The 17,836-nt window shown below is 53.5% G+C and overlaps 1 protein-coding gene across 2 annotated transcripts in view; it reads left to right on the top strand.

Annotated features, from left to right (window-relative positions):
* Window positions 1–8,009, top strand: part of GFRA2 (GDNF family receptor alpha 2) — a 97,416-nt gene extending 89,407 nt beyond the window's left edge. For both annotated transcript variants that reach the window (XM_060153576.1, XM_060153575.1), the window contains exons 8-9: window positions 5,509–5,562; window positions 6,474–8,009. In XM_060153576.1, coding sequence (XP_060009559.1) covers window positions 5,509–5,562; window positions 6,474–6,596 — 177 coding nt within the window. In that variant the 3' untranslated portion in view covers window positions 6,597–8,009. The remainder of the gene's footprint in view (window positions 1–5,508; window positions 5,563–6,473) is intronic.
* The last annotated feature ends 9,827 nt before the right edge of the window (window positions 8,010–17,836 follow it).

The following is a 17,836-nucleotide window of genomic DNA, read 5'->3' as shown; positions in this document are numbered from 1 at the left end:
TCGCAGGCAACTCTATTCAGCTTCCCTCTCTCTCATTGATGCCCTCTGTGTGCCGTGAGGTATGAAGGTAAAGAAGTAGGTAAAGAAGGTGAAGATGCAGGAGGATTGGATAGAAGGCTCTTTTGTCATAAGATGGGGCCTGGACCGGGGCAGTGCAGCGTGGGCAGGGCAGACTGGCAGTGGGTTCCCACTTTCCCTGGACTTGGTTTGTTTCCAGTGTCCTTGGTGTTCCCGGCGGGTGGCTCTGGGCCAGTTTGCGGGACCCTGTCATATCACCTTCTGCAGGGCTGCGGGGCCCTATTAACGCAATCTCCTTTGCTTTCCTTGTCTCCACCAGCCAGTTTCTGCTCTCACCCTTGCTAGTGCCCATCACATCTGGGGGAATTAAAAATGAGTTTGGAGGGCTTGCCATGAACCCTCCTCACCACATGCCGGCCACAGGCTCAGCAGCCGGCAGCCACGTCCGTCTCCTCAGCCCCCTGCCTGTTCCCTGGACGGGTCTCTTACTCAGCACGCAGGCCGTTGGCTGTCAGAGCACGGGACCCAGAGGCTGCTCAGTGTATCCGTCTGCCTATTAGGCATACGTTTCTGATTTACAAATTCGGCTCGTTTCAAAGCTTTGAGAGGCTGATGCATTCCTTCTTTTCTTCCCTCCCTTGTACTCATTCATTTATTCATCCGTCAATGCATTCCCTCATTTATTCAACGTAAATTCTTACCGCACGTCACCCTGTTCCAGGCACTGAGGCTGACCAGCATATGAGGCTGGTACCTTGGTCCTCATACCAGCAGGAGGGACAGGGTACACGCTCAGAGAATTACGGGGCAGGAGGTGATGGGTGCGCCAGGGGGCTGGCTAAGGCGTTATGGACGCAGAGCGGGGAGGCGGCTTTGGGTTGGCAGTGGAAGCACAGGACTCATGGACCAGGTGTACCCTGCCGCTGGGCCTGGAGGAACAGGGAGAATTGAGGACACAGAGATGCAGAGATGTGGAACCGGGAGGGGTGGGCGAGGAGGGAGCAGAGACGGGAGTCAGGACAGTACAGGGCAGCTGAGGAGGGGGGCGGGTCCTGCCGGCTGAATCTGACCTGCTGACTGTTTGAATAAATTAAGTTTTATTGGAACACGGGCCACACCTGAATAAATTAAGTTTTACTGGAACACGGGCCATACCCTATTGTTATGTATTGTCCACGTGCTGCAGGCAGAGTTAAGTTGGGACTGACGCTATGGCCGGCAGAGCCTAAAATTGTTACTCTCTGCCCCTTTGCAGAAAATGTTTGCCTCCCCCTGACCTAGAGGAACACAGGCCGTGCGTTTGGGAGAACGCAGTTTTCTGATATGGGAAGGAGCGGGTGGGGAGTCAAACCTAATTTTCAGGTTGAACTGGTGAGTGTGGAGAGGCCGCTGAAGGCTTCTGAACAGGGATGTCTGATGACAAGTGTGATTTGGGAAATTAATCTGACAGCAGGTGGAGACTTGTTGTCGAGGGAGAGTGACTGGGGGACCTGTTAGGAGATTTTTGCAATAGTCAGTGATAGTCAATGGTCATCAGAGGTAAGAAAAGAGGGGTTGTACTAGTGGATGGTGGGGAGTAGAGGAGGGCGAGGTGTGTTACTGGGGGTGGGCGTGTGCAGGACGGAGGTCCCCAAGGGCACTGAGATTTGGGGATGGGGCTGGGGACAGAAGCAGGGGACACAGGAGAGGGCCTGCCAGCCCCGGCCAGGGGTTTTCCCATAGAGACAACACTGGACTTGGTCCCTGGCACCTGGACATGCCAGACCCAGTTTCGGGAGTGTGGACAGAGGTGGCAAGGAAGAGGAGGAAGACGATAATTTCCTTCTAACTTCCTGAGCAAAGGGCCCCTCTGAGAGAAATTTCTAGAAGGATGAATCTTGTCTTTTCTGCCATCCTCCCTTCCTGCCACCAAGATAATCAGGTGAGATAGGCATCAAGGGTGGTCTTGGGGAGGGGGTGTGACCTCAGAGGACAGCTGCACCGTGGGGGGCTTGGGGAAGATACAGCCTCTTTCCCCTCCCATTTGCTGAACTGGGGCAGAGGTGACCTTGTGGGTGTTTATTTCTCTCATCTGGGTGTGAGCAGGGCTGTGACTCTTTCATCTTTGGAACCCCCTGCAGGGGAATGGTAGTGGGGGGGAGTTAATGGTGAAGGAGACGGTGAATTTGAGCCTGAGGCTTGGGCATTAGGTAGTGGAACCTCTTTCTCTCTGCACTTCCCCCATCTGCCACTTTCAGAAAAGGTCGGCTGACTGGCAAACACCCACACTGTTCTGTGTGCCCAGGACTGGGGGAGAGGTCTTGGGCTTGCTGTCGGGGGAGATTACTGCAGCCTTCACCCCTTCGCTGTCTGTTCTGTGTTTTCTGGAAGTCAGGTGGAGGGGTCCACGGGGGCCCAGACTTCTCCCTGGCTTTGCTTGCTGAGCTGTCAGGGTAGAGCTAGGATAGCCCCAGGCTACCAGCTGACCTGGGTCTCACCCTGCAGCCCCAGTCCTGGGAGTTTACTGGATGCAAACGCTGCTTCGCTCTGCATCACGCTTGGGGATTAAGGGGCGTTTATACTTGTCCAGAGCTTTACTGCACCATACGCACGGTCTCATGTATCTCACGGTGCATCAGTGAGGTTCGCTTGACTATCGCTATTTTATAGATGAGGAAACCGAGGTGCCGGTAGATGAAGGGATTTGCCTGGGGTCAGTGGCTGAACCAAGACTGGAGCCCTGGCCTCTGGCCTCTGGGGTCCTTCCTTGGATCAAGGGGCTGTGCCACGGGGATGGGCACCAAGGCTTAGGACCCCGCAGTCTAAAAAGGAAAGGCTGGGATGGGTCTCTGAGGACAAAAATCTGTAAGCTGGGTGTTGTAGCACTTGGAGGAAGTACTTGAGGACAGTGAGAGGAAGCCCAGTGTGTCACTGGCCACTCAGCACATGTTCAGTGTGTGGCAGGTCAGCCCTGGAGCCTGCCAGATGGAAATGCCATTGGTTCAGAAGGGCTTGGGCAAGTGCTGTGGATGACGGATCCAAGGTGGGTCACTGAAGGGGCATGGGGAGGGGTCCTGTCCTGATATTCATAGAGCCCAGTCCTTTTACCCAAACCAGGTCCCTGTGGCCTGTCAGAGACCACACAGTGGGTTGGATTCCTTTGGCCCTGTTCCTGGGAGGTGGCATCCCTCTCTCCCAGTAATATGGGTCAGAGGACAGGATGAAGGGGTCCTCTCCTGTTTCTTCTCCTCCCCCGATGCTCCCTCCCTCCCCCTCTTCCCTACCTGGTGCTCCTGTCTCCTTGGGTGCTGTCTTTCCCTTTTTCTCTACTTCATCCCTCCTCTCATTTCCTCTTACTCCTATCCCTTTCCTCCTTCTCCTCTTCCTCTTGCTTCCTATCTAATATTTGCCAACACCCCCTCCTGTGTCTTCCCTCTTCAGAGGAGGCTATCAAGTCCCAGGCGGCTCCAGAGCTGAGCGTTCAGATCCCACCTCCTCCCCCCACGGCTCCTCTCTGTGTGGTTGGCCAGGCTAAGTTGTGTCCAGGTCTGTGCCCAGGACCCGGGGTTCCCTGAGAGCTGGCATCCTGTCACAGAAGGTCAGGCCAAGAGGTCGTCTAGTTTAGCTATTTTCTCAAACCTTATTTATTTTTAAGCCACAGACTATTTTTTTTTCCTTTTTTCGCAGTACACGGGCCTCTCACTGCTGTGGCCTCTCCCGTTGCGGAGCACAGGCTCCGGACGCGCAGGCTCAATAGTTGTGGCTCACGGGCCCAGCCGCTCCGCGGCAAGTGGGATCCTCCCGGACTGGGGCACGAACCCATGTCCCGTGCATTGGCAGGTGGACTCTCAACCACTGTGCCACCAGGGAAGCCCACCACAGACTATTTTTAAAAATAATTCTGTATATAACTTCAACATATAAAACAAGTCAAAATAGAGCTTCTTGGTTGAGGTAGGGGGGAGGACTGGGATCCCCAGCTGTCTGCCTGTGATTCCACACAGCCTCCTGTTTAGTGAGCACTGTGGGAGGGGGCGCCAGGGAGAAGACAGGGACCCTGGAAGGGGCGGAGACACGGCTGCTGTACCTGCAACAGTTAGAGCTGGAAAGGCTGCCAGGAAATATAGGTGCTGGGCTGCGTGGCACAGACCCTGACAGGCTACAGGATGTCATAGGTGGGGACCTAGCTGGGGCTGGGAGTTGCTCAGGGAGGTGACCGAGTGAGGATGGTGGGGGGCAGTCAGGTGTAAGCTAATGGTGACAGCACAGCCTCTGAGGTGGGGTGGGCAGGCTCCATCAGGCAGTGACCTCCCACAGCCCTATCTGGAGCTGCACTTGGTCCTGGGCAGTGGAATCCAGTCCTTGGGTCTGCAAGGGCCTCCGAGCACACACCCTTCTGCAGGGATGCAGGTTGGTGGCTTGGCCGGGCTAGATCTTGGCACCCAGAGTCACTGGTGCTGAGGTCTTATACAGGATCCTCCTTGGTTGAGTCCCTGATTCTGTCTCGACTGCACTCGTTGTCCCCATGATCACATTTCTACCTTCGGTAGTGACTCTGCTCTTGGCTGGGCCTTTGTGTGACAGCTGGGGCCTTGTTTAGCTGACCAGATGCCCTGGGTGGTAGATTGCCTGTGATGTTCAAGGCATCATTCATATCTCTGGCCAAGAGCAGTGGTTTAGGCATAATTTCTTGGGCTTCCCAGTTGCTTCTGGTGGCCAGAGCCATTTGAGGCCAGTTTAGAAACATCACATCTCCCAGCTGGTTCCCATGGGTCACTATTATGATGGAGACAGCAAAGCGCTGCTTATCACACCTACCCTCTGGTCCTCATCCAGGTGGTGTGCCAGGGGTGGAAAACCCTGGAGTCATCACCAAGCCAGCTTTCCTTCCTCATTCCTCACCTGGACCACAGAGCTCCCAGGTGCCACACAACTGTTTAGGGTGGAACAGCCAACACCTGGCACCATGGCCAGATGTCCGCCTAACCTGCCCCAGTGGCAGACATCACTAATCAATCACAGCTCTCTTCCCCATGAGCCCCATGAGGACTCATGATTTTTCTGGAGCTGGCACTGGGATGCTAGTTCTGATCTGTGGCATTCATTCATTCATTCATTCATTCACAGATATGTTAATGAATGGTGGTTAATAAACAGTAACTGAGTATAACATTTATTGAGCTGCTGTTATACAAGGAAAGAAAACATGGTCCCTGCTTCATCCAGAGGAACTCTGAGTATGGTAGACAGACCCGGGAGTGGCTTATTATTTTATTAGGCTGTAAGTGGGAGAGCAGAGTTAGAACTCCCTTCTTCAAGAGCCCTGATCACTGAGAGTGTCGGAGAAGGGCAAAGGTCTCTGTGCTGCCAGTGCTCTTTACGTGTACACTGTGATGTCAGGGGTGGGCAGCAGGGCCATGGAATGTGTCGTCTCATCTGAGTCATGGGACAAAGCCCGGCCAGAGACCCAGCCCCAGTGATCCATCCTTACTAGCGCCTTCTCTCCCACAGGAGCAGGGACTGAAGGCCAATAACTCCAAAGAGTTAAGCATGTGCTTCACAGAGGTGAGTGAGGGCCTGAGTGGGGGTGGGTGCTGGGGGCTGGGCCAGAGTGGGTTGTTTTCCAGGAGTGCCTTGGACTTGAAGCTCCCAGATTCCATTGCATGGACTGGGCTGGCTGAGCTTCTGGCCCACCTGGACCTTGGTAGGTGCTCACTCTGTTGGGGGTGAGGGTGGGTGGGTATAGATGTTGCAGCCAGGGCCCTTACTTGTCTCTTGGGTGAGACGCAGGAGGCCGCTCTGAGCAGAGGTCCTGGCAAGCCTTCCTGGCTCTTTAAGACAGGTGTTCCCAGCAGCCTGCTCTGTGCTGGTTCTGTGACATTGAGGAGGTGGAATGATGGCACAGGACGTGGGCCCTTCCGTGAAGGAGCCCCAGCACAGGAGTAGATCTGTGACTATGTATATGTATAGCGTATATATAACTTAGAGGAGAAGTAAAATTAGTGAAAGAGTCTGCAGAAGGAGGGAGAGTTCAGACAGGGGTGTGCAGTGGAGGCTCTGTGGAGGAGGGATTCCAGCAAACTTAGGAACCCGGAGAACGTAGCTTCTCTCTTCACCCCTCCCCTCCCCTCCCTTCCCCTCTCCAGAAGCAGGTCCTGTGGACCCCGGGACTTTCTTCCTTTAGATCTTTATACCATCCCCATCCTCGCTGGTCTGCATTAGCCAGGCAGGGAGAGCAGCCCGTTGCCCTGGGGGCTGCTGCCTTGTTCCCCGAGTAGTCAGCTGAGGCATAGCCCAGCTCCATGGAAGCCTGGCTCTGCGAAGAGGGTCCCCTGGGTGACCAGGAGGGCAGGGGCCTTAGTGCTCCACTTCCAGAGTCTTTTATTCTTTTTTTTTTTTTTTTTTTGCCTGATCCCAGCCCTACTGACTCGTTTGTCCTTCTCTCTGCTTCTGTTCCCGCTTCTGCCTGGCCACAGCTCACGACCAGTATCATCCCAGGGAGTAAAAGGGTGGTCAAACCTAACTCAGGCCCTCGCAGAGCCAGACCATCGGCTGCCTTGACCGCTGTCTCCTTCCTGATGCTGAAGCTGGCCTTGTAGACTCTGGGAGGTTTCCGAAAGCTACACGGACGAGCACACCCGCCTGACAAAATGGAAACACACACAGACACACACACACCTTGCAAAAAAAAAAAAAAAAAAAAAGTCTTTTCCCACCTTGTCTCTGAACCTGTCTCCTCCCAGGTTTCTTCTCTGGAGAAGTTTTTCTAAACCAAACAGACAAGCAGGCGGGCAGCCTAAGAGCTGGCCCAGAGGTCCCCTGGCAGGGGAAGCCCAGTGCTGAGGAGGGCACAAGGGTCTAGAGATGCCCTTCACTTTCTTCTGGTGTTTTCCTCTCTGGACCCTGCTGACATGAGAGACCAGGATGACATCCCCACCGCCTAAGGGACATGGGCTGGGGCAGGATGGCTGCCGCTCTCCTCAAGCTCCCCATTCTGGGGACCTGCCGGGGGCTGGCGGGGGACGTCAGGCAGCAGAGCAGCGAGGCTGCCCGCCTTGGGGTCCAGCTGGGTACCTTCAGCACCTCCAGCTGGCTTCAAGGATGGAGGTTATCTCGCCTCCCTTCTCTGAGGGCTGGATCTGACCTGTGGAGGGTTGCGGTGCTGAGCCCCCTTGACCTCCACTGAAGCACAGGGTGGGAGGCGGGGCAGTTCCAGGGGGCTTGGGAGCCCAGCCTGCCTGGGATATCCCGTTGGGGGTTGGGAGCAAAACTTGGATACCACCTCAAGGCTGATTCTTCCTGCTTGGTGGCAGGAGTTTTGAAATCAAAGAGAAATGATTTTTTGTCCAGTCCCTTGGTTTCTCTTGGGTCCATTTGGTGGTTCTCCCTTGGGAGGGAGGGGCTGGCGCTGAGAGCGGCAGAGAAGACCACCGGGGCCCGTCTACCTGCACCACACTCTGGTCTCTGCGGCTCTCTCCAACTCTTTTCTCTCTGCCTCGCTCTTCTCTTTCCTCATTTCCGAGACGTATGCACACTGTATGTACATTACACGGCTCCTTTCTCGACATATATGTATATACACATCCGTATACATATATCGTGTGGTTCCCCCTCCTTTCCTTTTTTTTAAGGAACAAAACTAATGAAATAATACCCTAACAGATGATCGAAAATGTATTACTGTAAAGTTTATTTTTTTTAATAATGTTGTCTATGATGGGAAACGAAGGAGGTTGGCTCCCTGTGTCCCCGCCCCAGTCGGGTTGACTGGGCAGCGGAAGAGGGTTTCTGATCTATATCACGCTTAGCAGAGGCTCCAATAAACGTACTAGGAAGCAGTCTGCCCTTCTGCCTCACTCTGGGTGTGCCTTTGCCCCTATTTTGTTCTTGGCCCAGTGCCAACCTCGTGGCTGCTTCCCCGGGGGCTCCTGGTGGGCCTTGGGAGAGCGTGTGTGTCCGCGTGTGCACACGTGTGTCTGTCGTGTGTGCTCGGTGTGGGTGATAGAACTCTGTTAGGACACGGTGGGGCTGAGGTCCCAGCTGTGCTGAGGCTGTGGGCTGTTCACCTGTCATCACTTCCCTCCCTTCCCAATCGGCAGCGATGCCCGTTGGTCCCAAACTGGAAGAGAATGAAAGTAGCCGTGGGGATGGGGGGGGTGGAGACAACCTGACATCACATCTTGCAGATGTTTTTGTTAGAAGGCTGCCTGGGTGGCCCTGTGAGGCGGCACAGTTTGTCTTAGGTAGGGTGGGTGGTATCTTCCTGCTGCGACTCCTGTTTTTTTTTTTAAGGTATGTGATTGTGAAGGCAGAGACCTGGCCTCTTGGGTCCCAGCAGAGAAGGAAGACAATTGTAGTCCATCCTTTTTCTCTTTTTCTCCGTTTGCCACCCAGGCTCTGCCCGGACCTTGGGCCTGCCATATTCTCTTGGAGAGACTCTCCTTCAGAGAATACTAGGGGAATGCCTGCTGGCCGAGTGTGTGTGTGTGCATGTGTGTGTGTGCGCATGCGTGCTGGCGGATGTGGCCTCGTGTGTGTTCAGGGCATGTGTGAGTATGCACACAGCGGCAGGCAGGAGGGAAGACTGCCAGGAGAAGGGATGTTCCTTGTGTCAGCATGACCTTCAGGGCTGCACAGGATCCCATCCTGTCACCCCTGGGAGATGAGATGCTTCTCTCTCCCAATCCTGGGTCCCCCCAGTGGCTCTTGTTCCTGGCTGCACACGCACTAGGAACATTGGTCCCTGGTGGTGATCAGGTTGGTGTGCTATGTTCCAGCCTCTGATGGAGGGACAGTGAGCCAGCCTGCCCTCTTCCCCAGCCACCGCTGGCCTTACGTGGGTAGAGCAAGGTAGAGCAGCTGTGGCATTCAGCTGGCAATCCATGTTCTTTGCAAACAGCAAGGACTGATTCACTTAGAAGGCTTTGGGAGAAGTTGGCTTATAGAGTCAGTGGGAGATGGGAGGACCAAGGGAGGCTCGGGCAGGAACCAAAGGACATTTGAAGGGACAGAAGGAACAATCTACAGGGTCAGCGTGCCACTGTCTCTGTGATGAGCGACAACCAACCATTGTCATCCAGCTGGCTCAGCTGGGGCCTTGTGCCTACCTCCTGCCCCACTTGGGTGGGAGAGGAGGCTGTATGTCACGTCTGGCCTCCCTAATGGGAGGTAAGCCCTTGGCTTGCATCATGGGGGAGAGAAAATTTCCCCAAATGAAATGGAGGTGCCATTATGAAGGAGGAATAGAGGCTGGGCAGCTTTACTCTGCCTTAAAACTTCTCCCCACCCAGGTATCACATAGCTGAAATTTTACCATTAAATATTCATTCCTTTGGTTGAGATGATTCCCGTTCTCCATGATCCTCTCAAAATATGTAAATAAAACTGGGAAGAATAAAGTTTCATTATCTTAATGCTAATTAGTTTAATGGCTTGAATGAATCTTAGTAACATTAAGGCATTTGAGCCTACACTTTGAAGTTAGGCTGGGGGGACAGATAAGTGAAGAGAAGCAGGAAAGGAATTGAGACAAGATTGGTAGGGGCCACCGGAGATCTGAAATTACTTTCGCGTTCTTTCGGGGAGAGTCGTCCACATGGAGTACAGGCCCACTGTGCCTTTACTGCAGAGTCAGCAGTCTGTAAAATGAGCTTTTTCTTTTTGCCACCAGCCCCATGGGGACTGCTGATCTGGGATATGCATCTGTCTACAAGGCTGTCTTATCCTGTTTTCTAAGCTCTAGTATATTGTCAAAACTGAAATCCTATAGGGATACTTCTGTCCTCCCTGGGGAAGCTTCCAGCCTGGGGCAATTGTGGTTCTGCCCAGAACCCAGACATCAGCTTCCTGCCTGGCTCTTGCCCTGCCACCCTCCTCTCAATGAAGCTGGGACCACTCGACTGGGCTAAAGGCCTAGAAGAGACCCACAGCGGCAGTGGGGGATCCAAAGAGGCTGGTTCAGGGGCTCAGAGGACTTGGCATCCAGCGGGCCGCTCCCTGGCCCTGGGTGGCCCTGGTGTGTGGGCCGCACGGCTGGTTCCCTGCCTTGTTCTGAGATCAGACACAGAGTTGTTATCTCAGTTCCCTGCACCCCAGGCCCTGTTTGGCAACACGGGTTTCCCAGGACTGCCCAACGCTGCTCTCATGAGTCCTTCCAAGGATTTCATCCCCAGGCCCCAGTTGGGCCCGGCTGTGGCAGCTCCAGGGCGGGAAAGAGGGTACGTTTGGGGGTGAGGCAGACCTGGGGTTGAATTCCAAATCTGCTGATCACCAGCTGGGTGACCATGTCCAATGTGAGCCTCAGCTTCTCATCTGTGAAAAGGGGCTGGCAGCCCTGCCTCATGAGAACGGTGTTGGGATTAAACGGGATATCCTGCCAAGTGCCTGGCACTCAGCTACGCCCCTCCCTTCGCCCCGTGGCCACATGACGCTGGGCCTCTGTAGATTCTTAGCTCCTGCCTGGCCGGCCAGGGTTCCTCCTCCTGGCAGCGGGAGGAGCGGTGCTGGGGTCTGCCCTTGGAGCTTCTCCCTCCTTCCTCCTCCTCTCTGTGTCCTGAGATGTTTTCACGGATTCCCTGCGGCAGAAACAAGACATGATCAGGCCCCCGGACTCTGCTCTTGGAAGCATGGCCAAGTGGAGTTGAGAGGGCGGCGGGGGGGGAGGTGAGGGAAAAAAGGGAACTTCCTCCCGTATGTAAAGCAGAGTTGATTTGATCTGCGAGTCACTGAGGACAGTGGCGACAGAACATGCAAATGTCACGCTCCCTGGAGTCCGCTGTCTGAGTGGCCACGCCCTCTCCCCTCGGGAGGGCAAAAGGTGTGCCTTTGCCGTGGGTGCACCAGCTCAAACCTGAGCCCAGGACGCATCGACTGGCCGTGGGAGCTGGGGCAGGCAGGCTGGCGTGGCATCCCGGGTGGGGCCCAAGGCAAGACCAGAGCAGCTTCACCCCCAGGGGTTTTGAGGAACTCCCTGCAGGGAGGGAGCCCCAGGTCCGCAACCCAAGCTTTGGGGAATGAGTTCTGAGTCATCTTGACGCTTTGTGAGCAGAACCGCCTCCCCTGTGACTTCCCTATAGGAAAAAGGGCTGGCAATGAGGCGGGAGTCTGAGGACATATTCAAGTCCATATTCTCTCCTCCTGAAGTCTGGGGTATACCTGGAGAGGCTGTCAGGGGACCTGGGCTCAAACTCTGGCTTGGCCACCCATCAGCTAGTGACCCTAGCTAAGTCACTGAACTTCCCTGAGCTTCAGAAATGTTGCTCTAGATTGGGGATTGGCAAGCATTTTTTTTCAAGGGCCAGGTAATAAATACGATAGGCTTCGTGGGCCATGGCGTCTCGGTTGCCACTACCAACTCGGCCACTGTAGCTCGAAAACAGAGGCAATACGTAAGTGATGGGACCTGGCTGTGTTCCAATAAAACTGGATTTACAAAAACAGACCCAGGCTGGAGTTGACCCCCCTGTTCTAGATGGTCTCTGAGACCAAGCTCTCAATCCCAGGCTCTCTGACCATAGGGCTTTGGTGGCAGGAAGTGATGACGGGTGGTGGGGCTGAAATCATCCACAGGTCGGAGGAAGAGAGAGGGCAGGTTGCCATCGCGACAGGGAGGTAAAGGCAGATGAGCTGGTGGAAGGGGACGCTGGGAGGAGAAGCCCCACATTGGGCAGGGGCTGTGAGGGAGAATCCAGGTAGCCTGTGGGCCATACAAACATAGGTGTGGTCTGGAGCACGAGGGCTGCACGGGTGATTTTGAAGTTGTCCTCTGTACAGGGGCATCGGGCCGGGAGGGCATGTGAGGTTGCAATTCAGCTGCTCTCAACTCATCCATCCGTGTAGCCACCTGAGCCCTAAGGAGGGGGTGCCATTCCCTGGTCTGCAGGAAGGCATCAGAAGGACCTGTGGTCCAGGGCAAGGGAAGCTGCCGCTCCAGGGGTGTGAGGGGAGAAGTTCAACCGTGAATGCAGAGAAGGTCCAGCAGGGCAGTGGGGCTCTGAGAGCCCCCACGTGGCTGTCGGCAAGTCACTTAACCTGGCCGGCCCCCACTTTCCTCGTCTACAAAGGGAAGGGTCAGAGACGCTGCTCTCCAAGGTTCCCGTCCACAGTAGGATTCTGTGATTCTATGACCGCCGGCTATTTCTGAACTCACCAGCCTGGCACGGAATAACTTGGAAGGAGGCGGAATTCATCTCTCTTTCAATAAACACCACCCTGCTTGGCTGCTCCAATTTTTCACCCATCATCTTATGCAGAACTGCAGACTGCTGCCTTGGGTCTCATTCTGGGTATGGCGGACAGTAGTGCCCCTCATGCTTTGCCCCATTTCCTCTTTTCAGACAACAGTGTTTCCTGGAAAGTTCATACCCATCGGCCACATGGCGCACCCACCGAGCCGGCCGTGGCCTCCCTCCCTGGGTAGGGTGCTCTCTAGTCACCACTTTGACCTGGATCCTGCTGGGCAGTCAGAGGTCACAGAGCCTCCTCCACTGGGACCAGCCAGGCAGAAGTGACTAATTCTCATCTAACGTCCCCGTAGGAGGAGTTTGCATAGTTACCACCGTGAGCATGATTCAGGGTGCTGAAGCTCTTGCAGCCAGAAGAGAGGCTTCCAGGAAAACCTCCCCCTTGATTTTTCCTGAGCCTGGTGGACTGACCTCTCTCCTCTCCTCCCCCGCCCACCCACACGCGGGAACTCGACAATTTAAAATACAGGCCGCGGCTCTCACTCTTCTCCATTTCAAAACGGGAGTCCGGCCTGGTTGGCCAAACAAATCCTTGTGGGATAACACCACTGGCCCAGTCCATCCTTCACTTTTATCCTCAGTGGAAGATGAAATGCCTTTTCTTTCAGGGGCCCCAGTAACCTGAAATCATTCTTAATTCTCACTGTGTTAGAAAGCTGGGTGAGTGTGAGGCCACAGTGACATGAAGGATGAAAAGGCCTGCCTCCCAGAAGTACAGTTATAGCATTTCTACCTGGGGGGCTGCTGAAATCACCTTCTCTCCCAAATGAAGGAGACTTGACTTTATTGATGATTGGAAATGGTCCAGAGATGCTGTCATCCCAGGGGATGGCGATGACCCCTCGCTAGCCCCTCAAACTCACCCAAACCCAGGCATCTCTCTGTCCAGCCCAGGGCAGTTGTGGAAGGACAGGCCTAGAAAAAGCCTGGGCCATCTGGGGAACAGCTACGATTGCTGGGTCCCTCCCTGGCGCGAGTGGAGGTGGGGCTGAGCTAGCGCTGGGGGCCGCATTCCTCTTTGGGCGTCGGCTGGCGGGACTTCCTCCACCCCACCCCATCACCCGCCCCGAGTCTGCCGGGGGAAAGGGACCCCACTCAGAGAGCCGGGTGGGACTTTCTTCCCCACGCATCAGGGGGACAGCTCAGCCTGGCCCCGTCCTGGGCATCTCCATGTGGCCTCAGGAATCCACACCCTCAGCATAAAATTTGATACTCTCAGGACAGTGGGAGGACTGGGGTTGCCACCTCCATCTGAATAACTGTAACTGAACCTGATCATGTGACTGATTCCGGTGGGAGATGGGTGCTCCCGGGGACCCGCTCAGGTTCTGTTCATCATCTGCAGGACCTCTGACTTCTATCCCTGGGGGCTGTTCTCCCAGAGAATTTGCCATCCCCGCCCCCACCCACTCATCCTCTTTGTCAGGCCGGGGCTGTGGCCTCAGACACCTTCCCTTACTGTTGAAGCGACTCCAGAGCCTCCACCTTTGGCAGGTGGGCTCTGAGACCACAGGTGTGGGCTCTGGGTATGGCCCTGGCTGTGCCCCAAGGTGAGCTGACTCCCCATGGCTGTGTCCTGTTAGGAATTCAGCTTGGCGCACACCTAGAATCATTCTCTTCCAGGAAATCTGTCTTTCATCCTCTTCCTTTTGAGCCTTCTTCCGCCTGGCTGGCTTTCTCCCTCGTCACCTTCTGGTGCAGGCATTTTTGTTCAGCATTTGCAGGCCCTGGAGAAGTGAGGCTTTCTCCCTCTAAGTCTTCTGCTTCCGGTCAGGCTGCTCTTCCTCTCAGAGGCTGGATCCAGCTGGGCAGCATCTCGGGGGACCATCCACCCAAAGTCCCTGAACTGGCCTCCCTGTCGCCATCATTGCGTCTGCATCTCCGCATTGTCTGGTCCAGCCCCTTTGTAGGGTACTTTCCCTTCCACAGGGAGTGGAGTTGAGAGCAGAAACTATGAGGTGGACATCAGTATGTTAGGCAGCCTCCTCTGCTCCTGTGGTTTGTTCAAGTATTGCCGTTTCCCCCCTAGTTTCAGCCTCTTCAGATTTCACTGTGCATTTTCTTGCATCCCTCTACAACCGGGGGCCAAGTTCCTCTCATTTGAATTAACTGGGGAGTTAAGGTAGACTCATCTAAATGAATAAAAAATCTAAACTATAGAATCTTGCTTAACAAATATAGTCTAATATCTAAAGTAGGCCTTGAAATGGCCTGGGAGGTCCCCGGGATCTGGTCTGGCTGCCTTTCCCACGTCTTCTCCAACTGTTCCCTCCTGCCCCTACTCTGCTCCAGCCACCTTGGCCTCCTGCTGTTCTTTGAACACACCAGGCTGGCTCCCACCTTAGCGTCTTTGTAGTGGCTGTTCCACCTCCCTCCCTCCCTTCCTTCCTTCAGGTTCCCTGCTCAGATGTCAGCTAATTAAAGAGATCTTCCTTGTCCAAGGCACGCTTCCTTGCCCCCTACTTCAGGACTTCTCATCTTGAACACTTACTTTCCCAAAGTTTATCACACTTATCACCTTCAGATCCACTATACCATACATACACATATATGTTCATGTGTGTGCAGAGTGTGTGTTGGGTATTTATTATCTACTTCCTTCTACTACAATGTAAACTCCAAGAGGGCAGGATCTTCATCTTTTGTGTTTTTAGCACCATGTCCTTAGCACCTACTACAGTGCCTGGCAGAGAGGAACTTCAGCAAGTGTTTGTTGATTGACTGAAAGAAAGTAGATATGGAATTTCAGTGGGTCCCAGGAGAGTGTGCAGGTGGAACACAGAAAAAATGAGGAACAGAAATCTGGAATTAGTATATTGAAGCAGAAGCCTAGAGAGTGCTAGCCTGGGACAACTTTTCCCTTGCTGAAGCAAGTCCAGAGACTACCTAGTATCCCAGGCCACACAGTGTGTCCTCAGCAGCAAGGCTGAGGCTAGAAATCCAGACTCTATTTCCTAGTCCGATCCTCCTTCGGTTTCTTCTCTTAGGTGGTTACATACATACCCTGAAATCTCATTTAAAAGAATTAATTTGCTCAGCAAACTCTGTTCTGTTGGGTAGAATAAGGAGAATTTTGGTTCAGCCATCAAAGCACCGTGGATCTCAGCCTGGTCGGAATTGAGGAGGATGTTGAAGGGAACCCTGTGGGGAGAGCTTCTTGGTAGCGGAGAGAGACTCGGACATCTGTTTAAACAAGTTCAGCTGAGTTCCTCTGCGGGAAGCTTATCTCATAATGAAGCCGACTGTCATCTGGATTTCTGCATCCTGTCCCTTTAAATAACCTCATGTCCTGGTTTCCCCAGCCTCAACCTCCTAGGGAAAAGAAAAAAAATGACATTCCAGTGCAGAAAAGCCAGGCTTCTACAAGTCTCTTTCTGAATTTGCACCAAGAGTGCATGCTCGCTCTGCACTGCGGCCGGGTGTCTTGGTAAATAAGCTGGGAAGTTAGTAAGGAAAAATCAACCCAGGGCACGTGCCTGAGAGTGGAAGTGTTAAGGAGGAGGCTGGTTAGAGAGGGAGGAAAGGGGAGTGGGGTGGGGGTGGGGTTGTTATTTACTAAGTGGGAACTACTGATAAGGAAAAGGGAAACCCAGTCTTAATTGTTCAGGTATGTGATTGAGAGAGGCCATTAGCCAAGGGACAGGGAGCTTGTTGAAAATCACCAAGCCATTATAACTGAGACCAACAGCTGCCTCTCGAAATGGGGAGGAAACTTACAATCTCAGGAGAACCATAAAATGGGAAGATTCCAATGTGCTCTGGTGGACAAACACAACTTCATGAAAAGTCCATTTGGGTGAGGGCCTCTATAGGATAATCATTTTCCTGGCCAATGGTGATAGAGAGTGAGGAACATTGGTCAGTGGCCAGGGCTGGGGTCAGAGGCCAAAGTTCCTCCACCTCCCTCTGGTCAGGGGTCGCAAAGATGCTAACTTTTTTTTAACATCTTTATTGGAGTATAATTGCTTTATAAGGGTGTGTTAGTTTCTGCTTTATAACAAAGTGAATCAGCTATACATAAACATATATCCCCATATCTCCTCCCTCTTGCGTCTCCCTCCCATCCCCCCATTCCACCCCTATAGGTGGGCACAAAGCACTGAGCTGATCTCCCTGTGCTATGCGGCTGCTTCCCACTAGCTGTCTATTTTACGTTTGGTAGTGTATGTATGTCCATGCCACTCTCTCACTTCGTCCCAGCTAACCCTTCCCCCTCCCCGTGTCCTCAAGTCCATTCTCTATGTCTGTGTCTTTATTCCTGTCCTGCCCCTAGGTTCTTCAGAACCATTTTTTTTTTTTTTTTTTTTTTTTTAGATTCCATATATATGTGTTAAGATGCTGACTTTTGAAGACAAAGGAAAAGGGAGGGACCAGGAATGGCCAGCCCTGGGTCTTAAGTTTTCTAAATTTGCTGACGATCTTGTACTTAAAAGGATGCTTCGTGGAGCTCAGTGGATCAGCTCTGTCGGTTTCATGACTGCGGGGTCACACAGGTTTTCTCCTTCTGATGCTCTCGTTCTGCAGTGAGGGCCCCTGGGATATGTGTACACAAGTGGGTATACATGTATATGCGCACATGTAGAAGTTGCTTGTTGGCAGAACACAGAGGGTGGGTGGAATTTTTTCCTCTTATACAGTTCTCTGAACCAAACCCTGAGTTCCTTCGTGGGAAGCTGACTGACTAGCAAATCACAGGAAGTGGACAGAGAAATGACCCGACTGTATGAACGCTGCCTCTTTGGCCTGGTCCTCCATCCACGCAGCTTCCTGTGGTCTCAGGTGACCACGGGGACCACGATTTGTCCTAGCAGTGGCTGGGAGGAAGCCCACTCAGCCGGTGGGTCCTGCTGTCTGTCTGCCTGCCTTCCCGCCCAGGGCCATTTCCCTCCATGGCCCCCATGAAGGTATTCTTCCTGTGATAATTTGCAACTAGTGAGGAATTTAGCTAAGTCCCTCATTTGCCTTTTAAAAATCTCATTAGCTATTTGCACATGAACTCAGAGAGAAATCAGAGGAAGTGTGCATGGGAAGAGAGAAGCATCTACAGAGCAGGCTGGTGGAAGGATGTCCCCTTTCACTTTTCTTGGCTTCCTTGCGCTGGGTGGATATTGTCTCCTAATAAAAGATGGATGGGATTTTTGGACACTGCCTTCCTTCGGATAGAGTCCTGGATGTGTTCTTTCTTTGGAGAATTCTGTGTCTGGCCCTCAGAGCTGTAAGAAGTGGCCATGCCTTTGAGATGGAGGGCAGGCAAAGGGCAGAGGGGTCCTAAAAAGTTCCTCACCACTGAGAAGTAGCAGTTAGTGGGGGCTCTAGCCTAGCTGATCTGCCAGGATGAGCCAGGCTGGGAGGAAAATGTGTAAGGGAGTCAGGCAAGCGGTCCTCCTCCTGGTCTAGGTCACTTGCATCTGTCAGCCCCAGTTTCCTCTTCCATCAAGTGAGTGGTTTGGACCAGGTGTCAGGCAATCTAGAATGAGCAGAGTGGGTAAGAGCTGTGGGTGGCCAACTTGAGAAGATGGGCTGTCTCAACCCGGGCCAGCTCAATTTCCAGGCCTTCAACAGTAAGCTCCAGCGTTGTGACCTTGGGAAGCCACTTT

Source organism: Lagenorhynchus albirostris, chromosome 7 (assembly GCF_949774975.1).
Source record: "Lagenorhynchus albirostris chromosome 7, mLagAlb1.1, whole genome shotgun sequence".
In the NCBI taxonomy this organism is placed as follows: Eukaryota; Metazoa; Chordata; class Mammalia; order Artiodactyla; family Delphinidae; genus Lagenorhynchus; species Lagenorhynchus albirostris.
The sequence above is the reverse complement of the archived record's forward strand: the minus strand, read 5'-3'. Positions and strand labels throughout refer to the sequence as shown.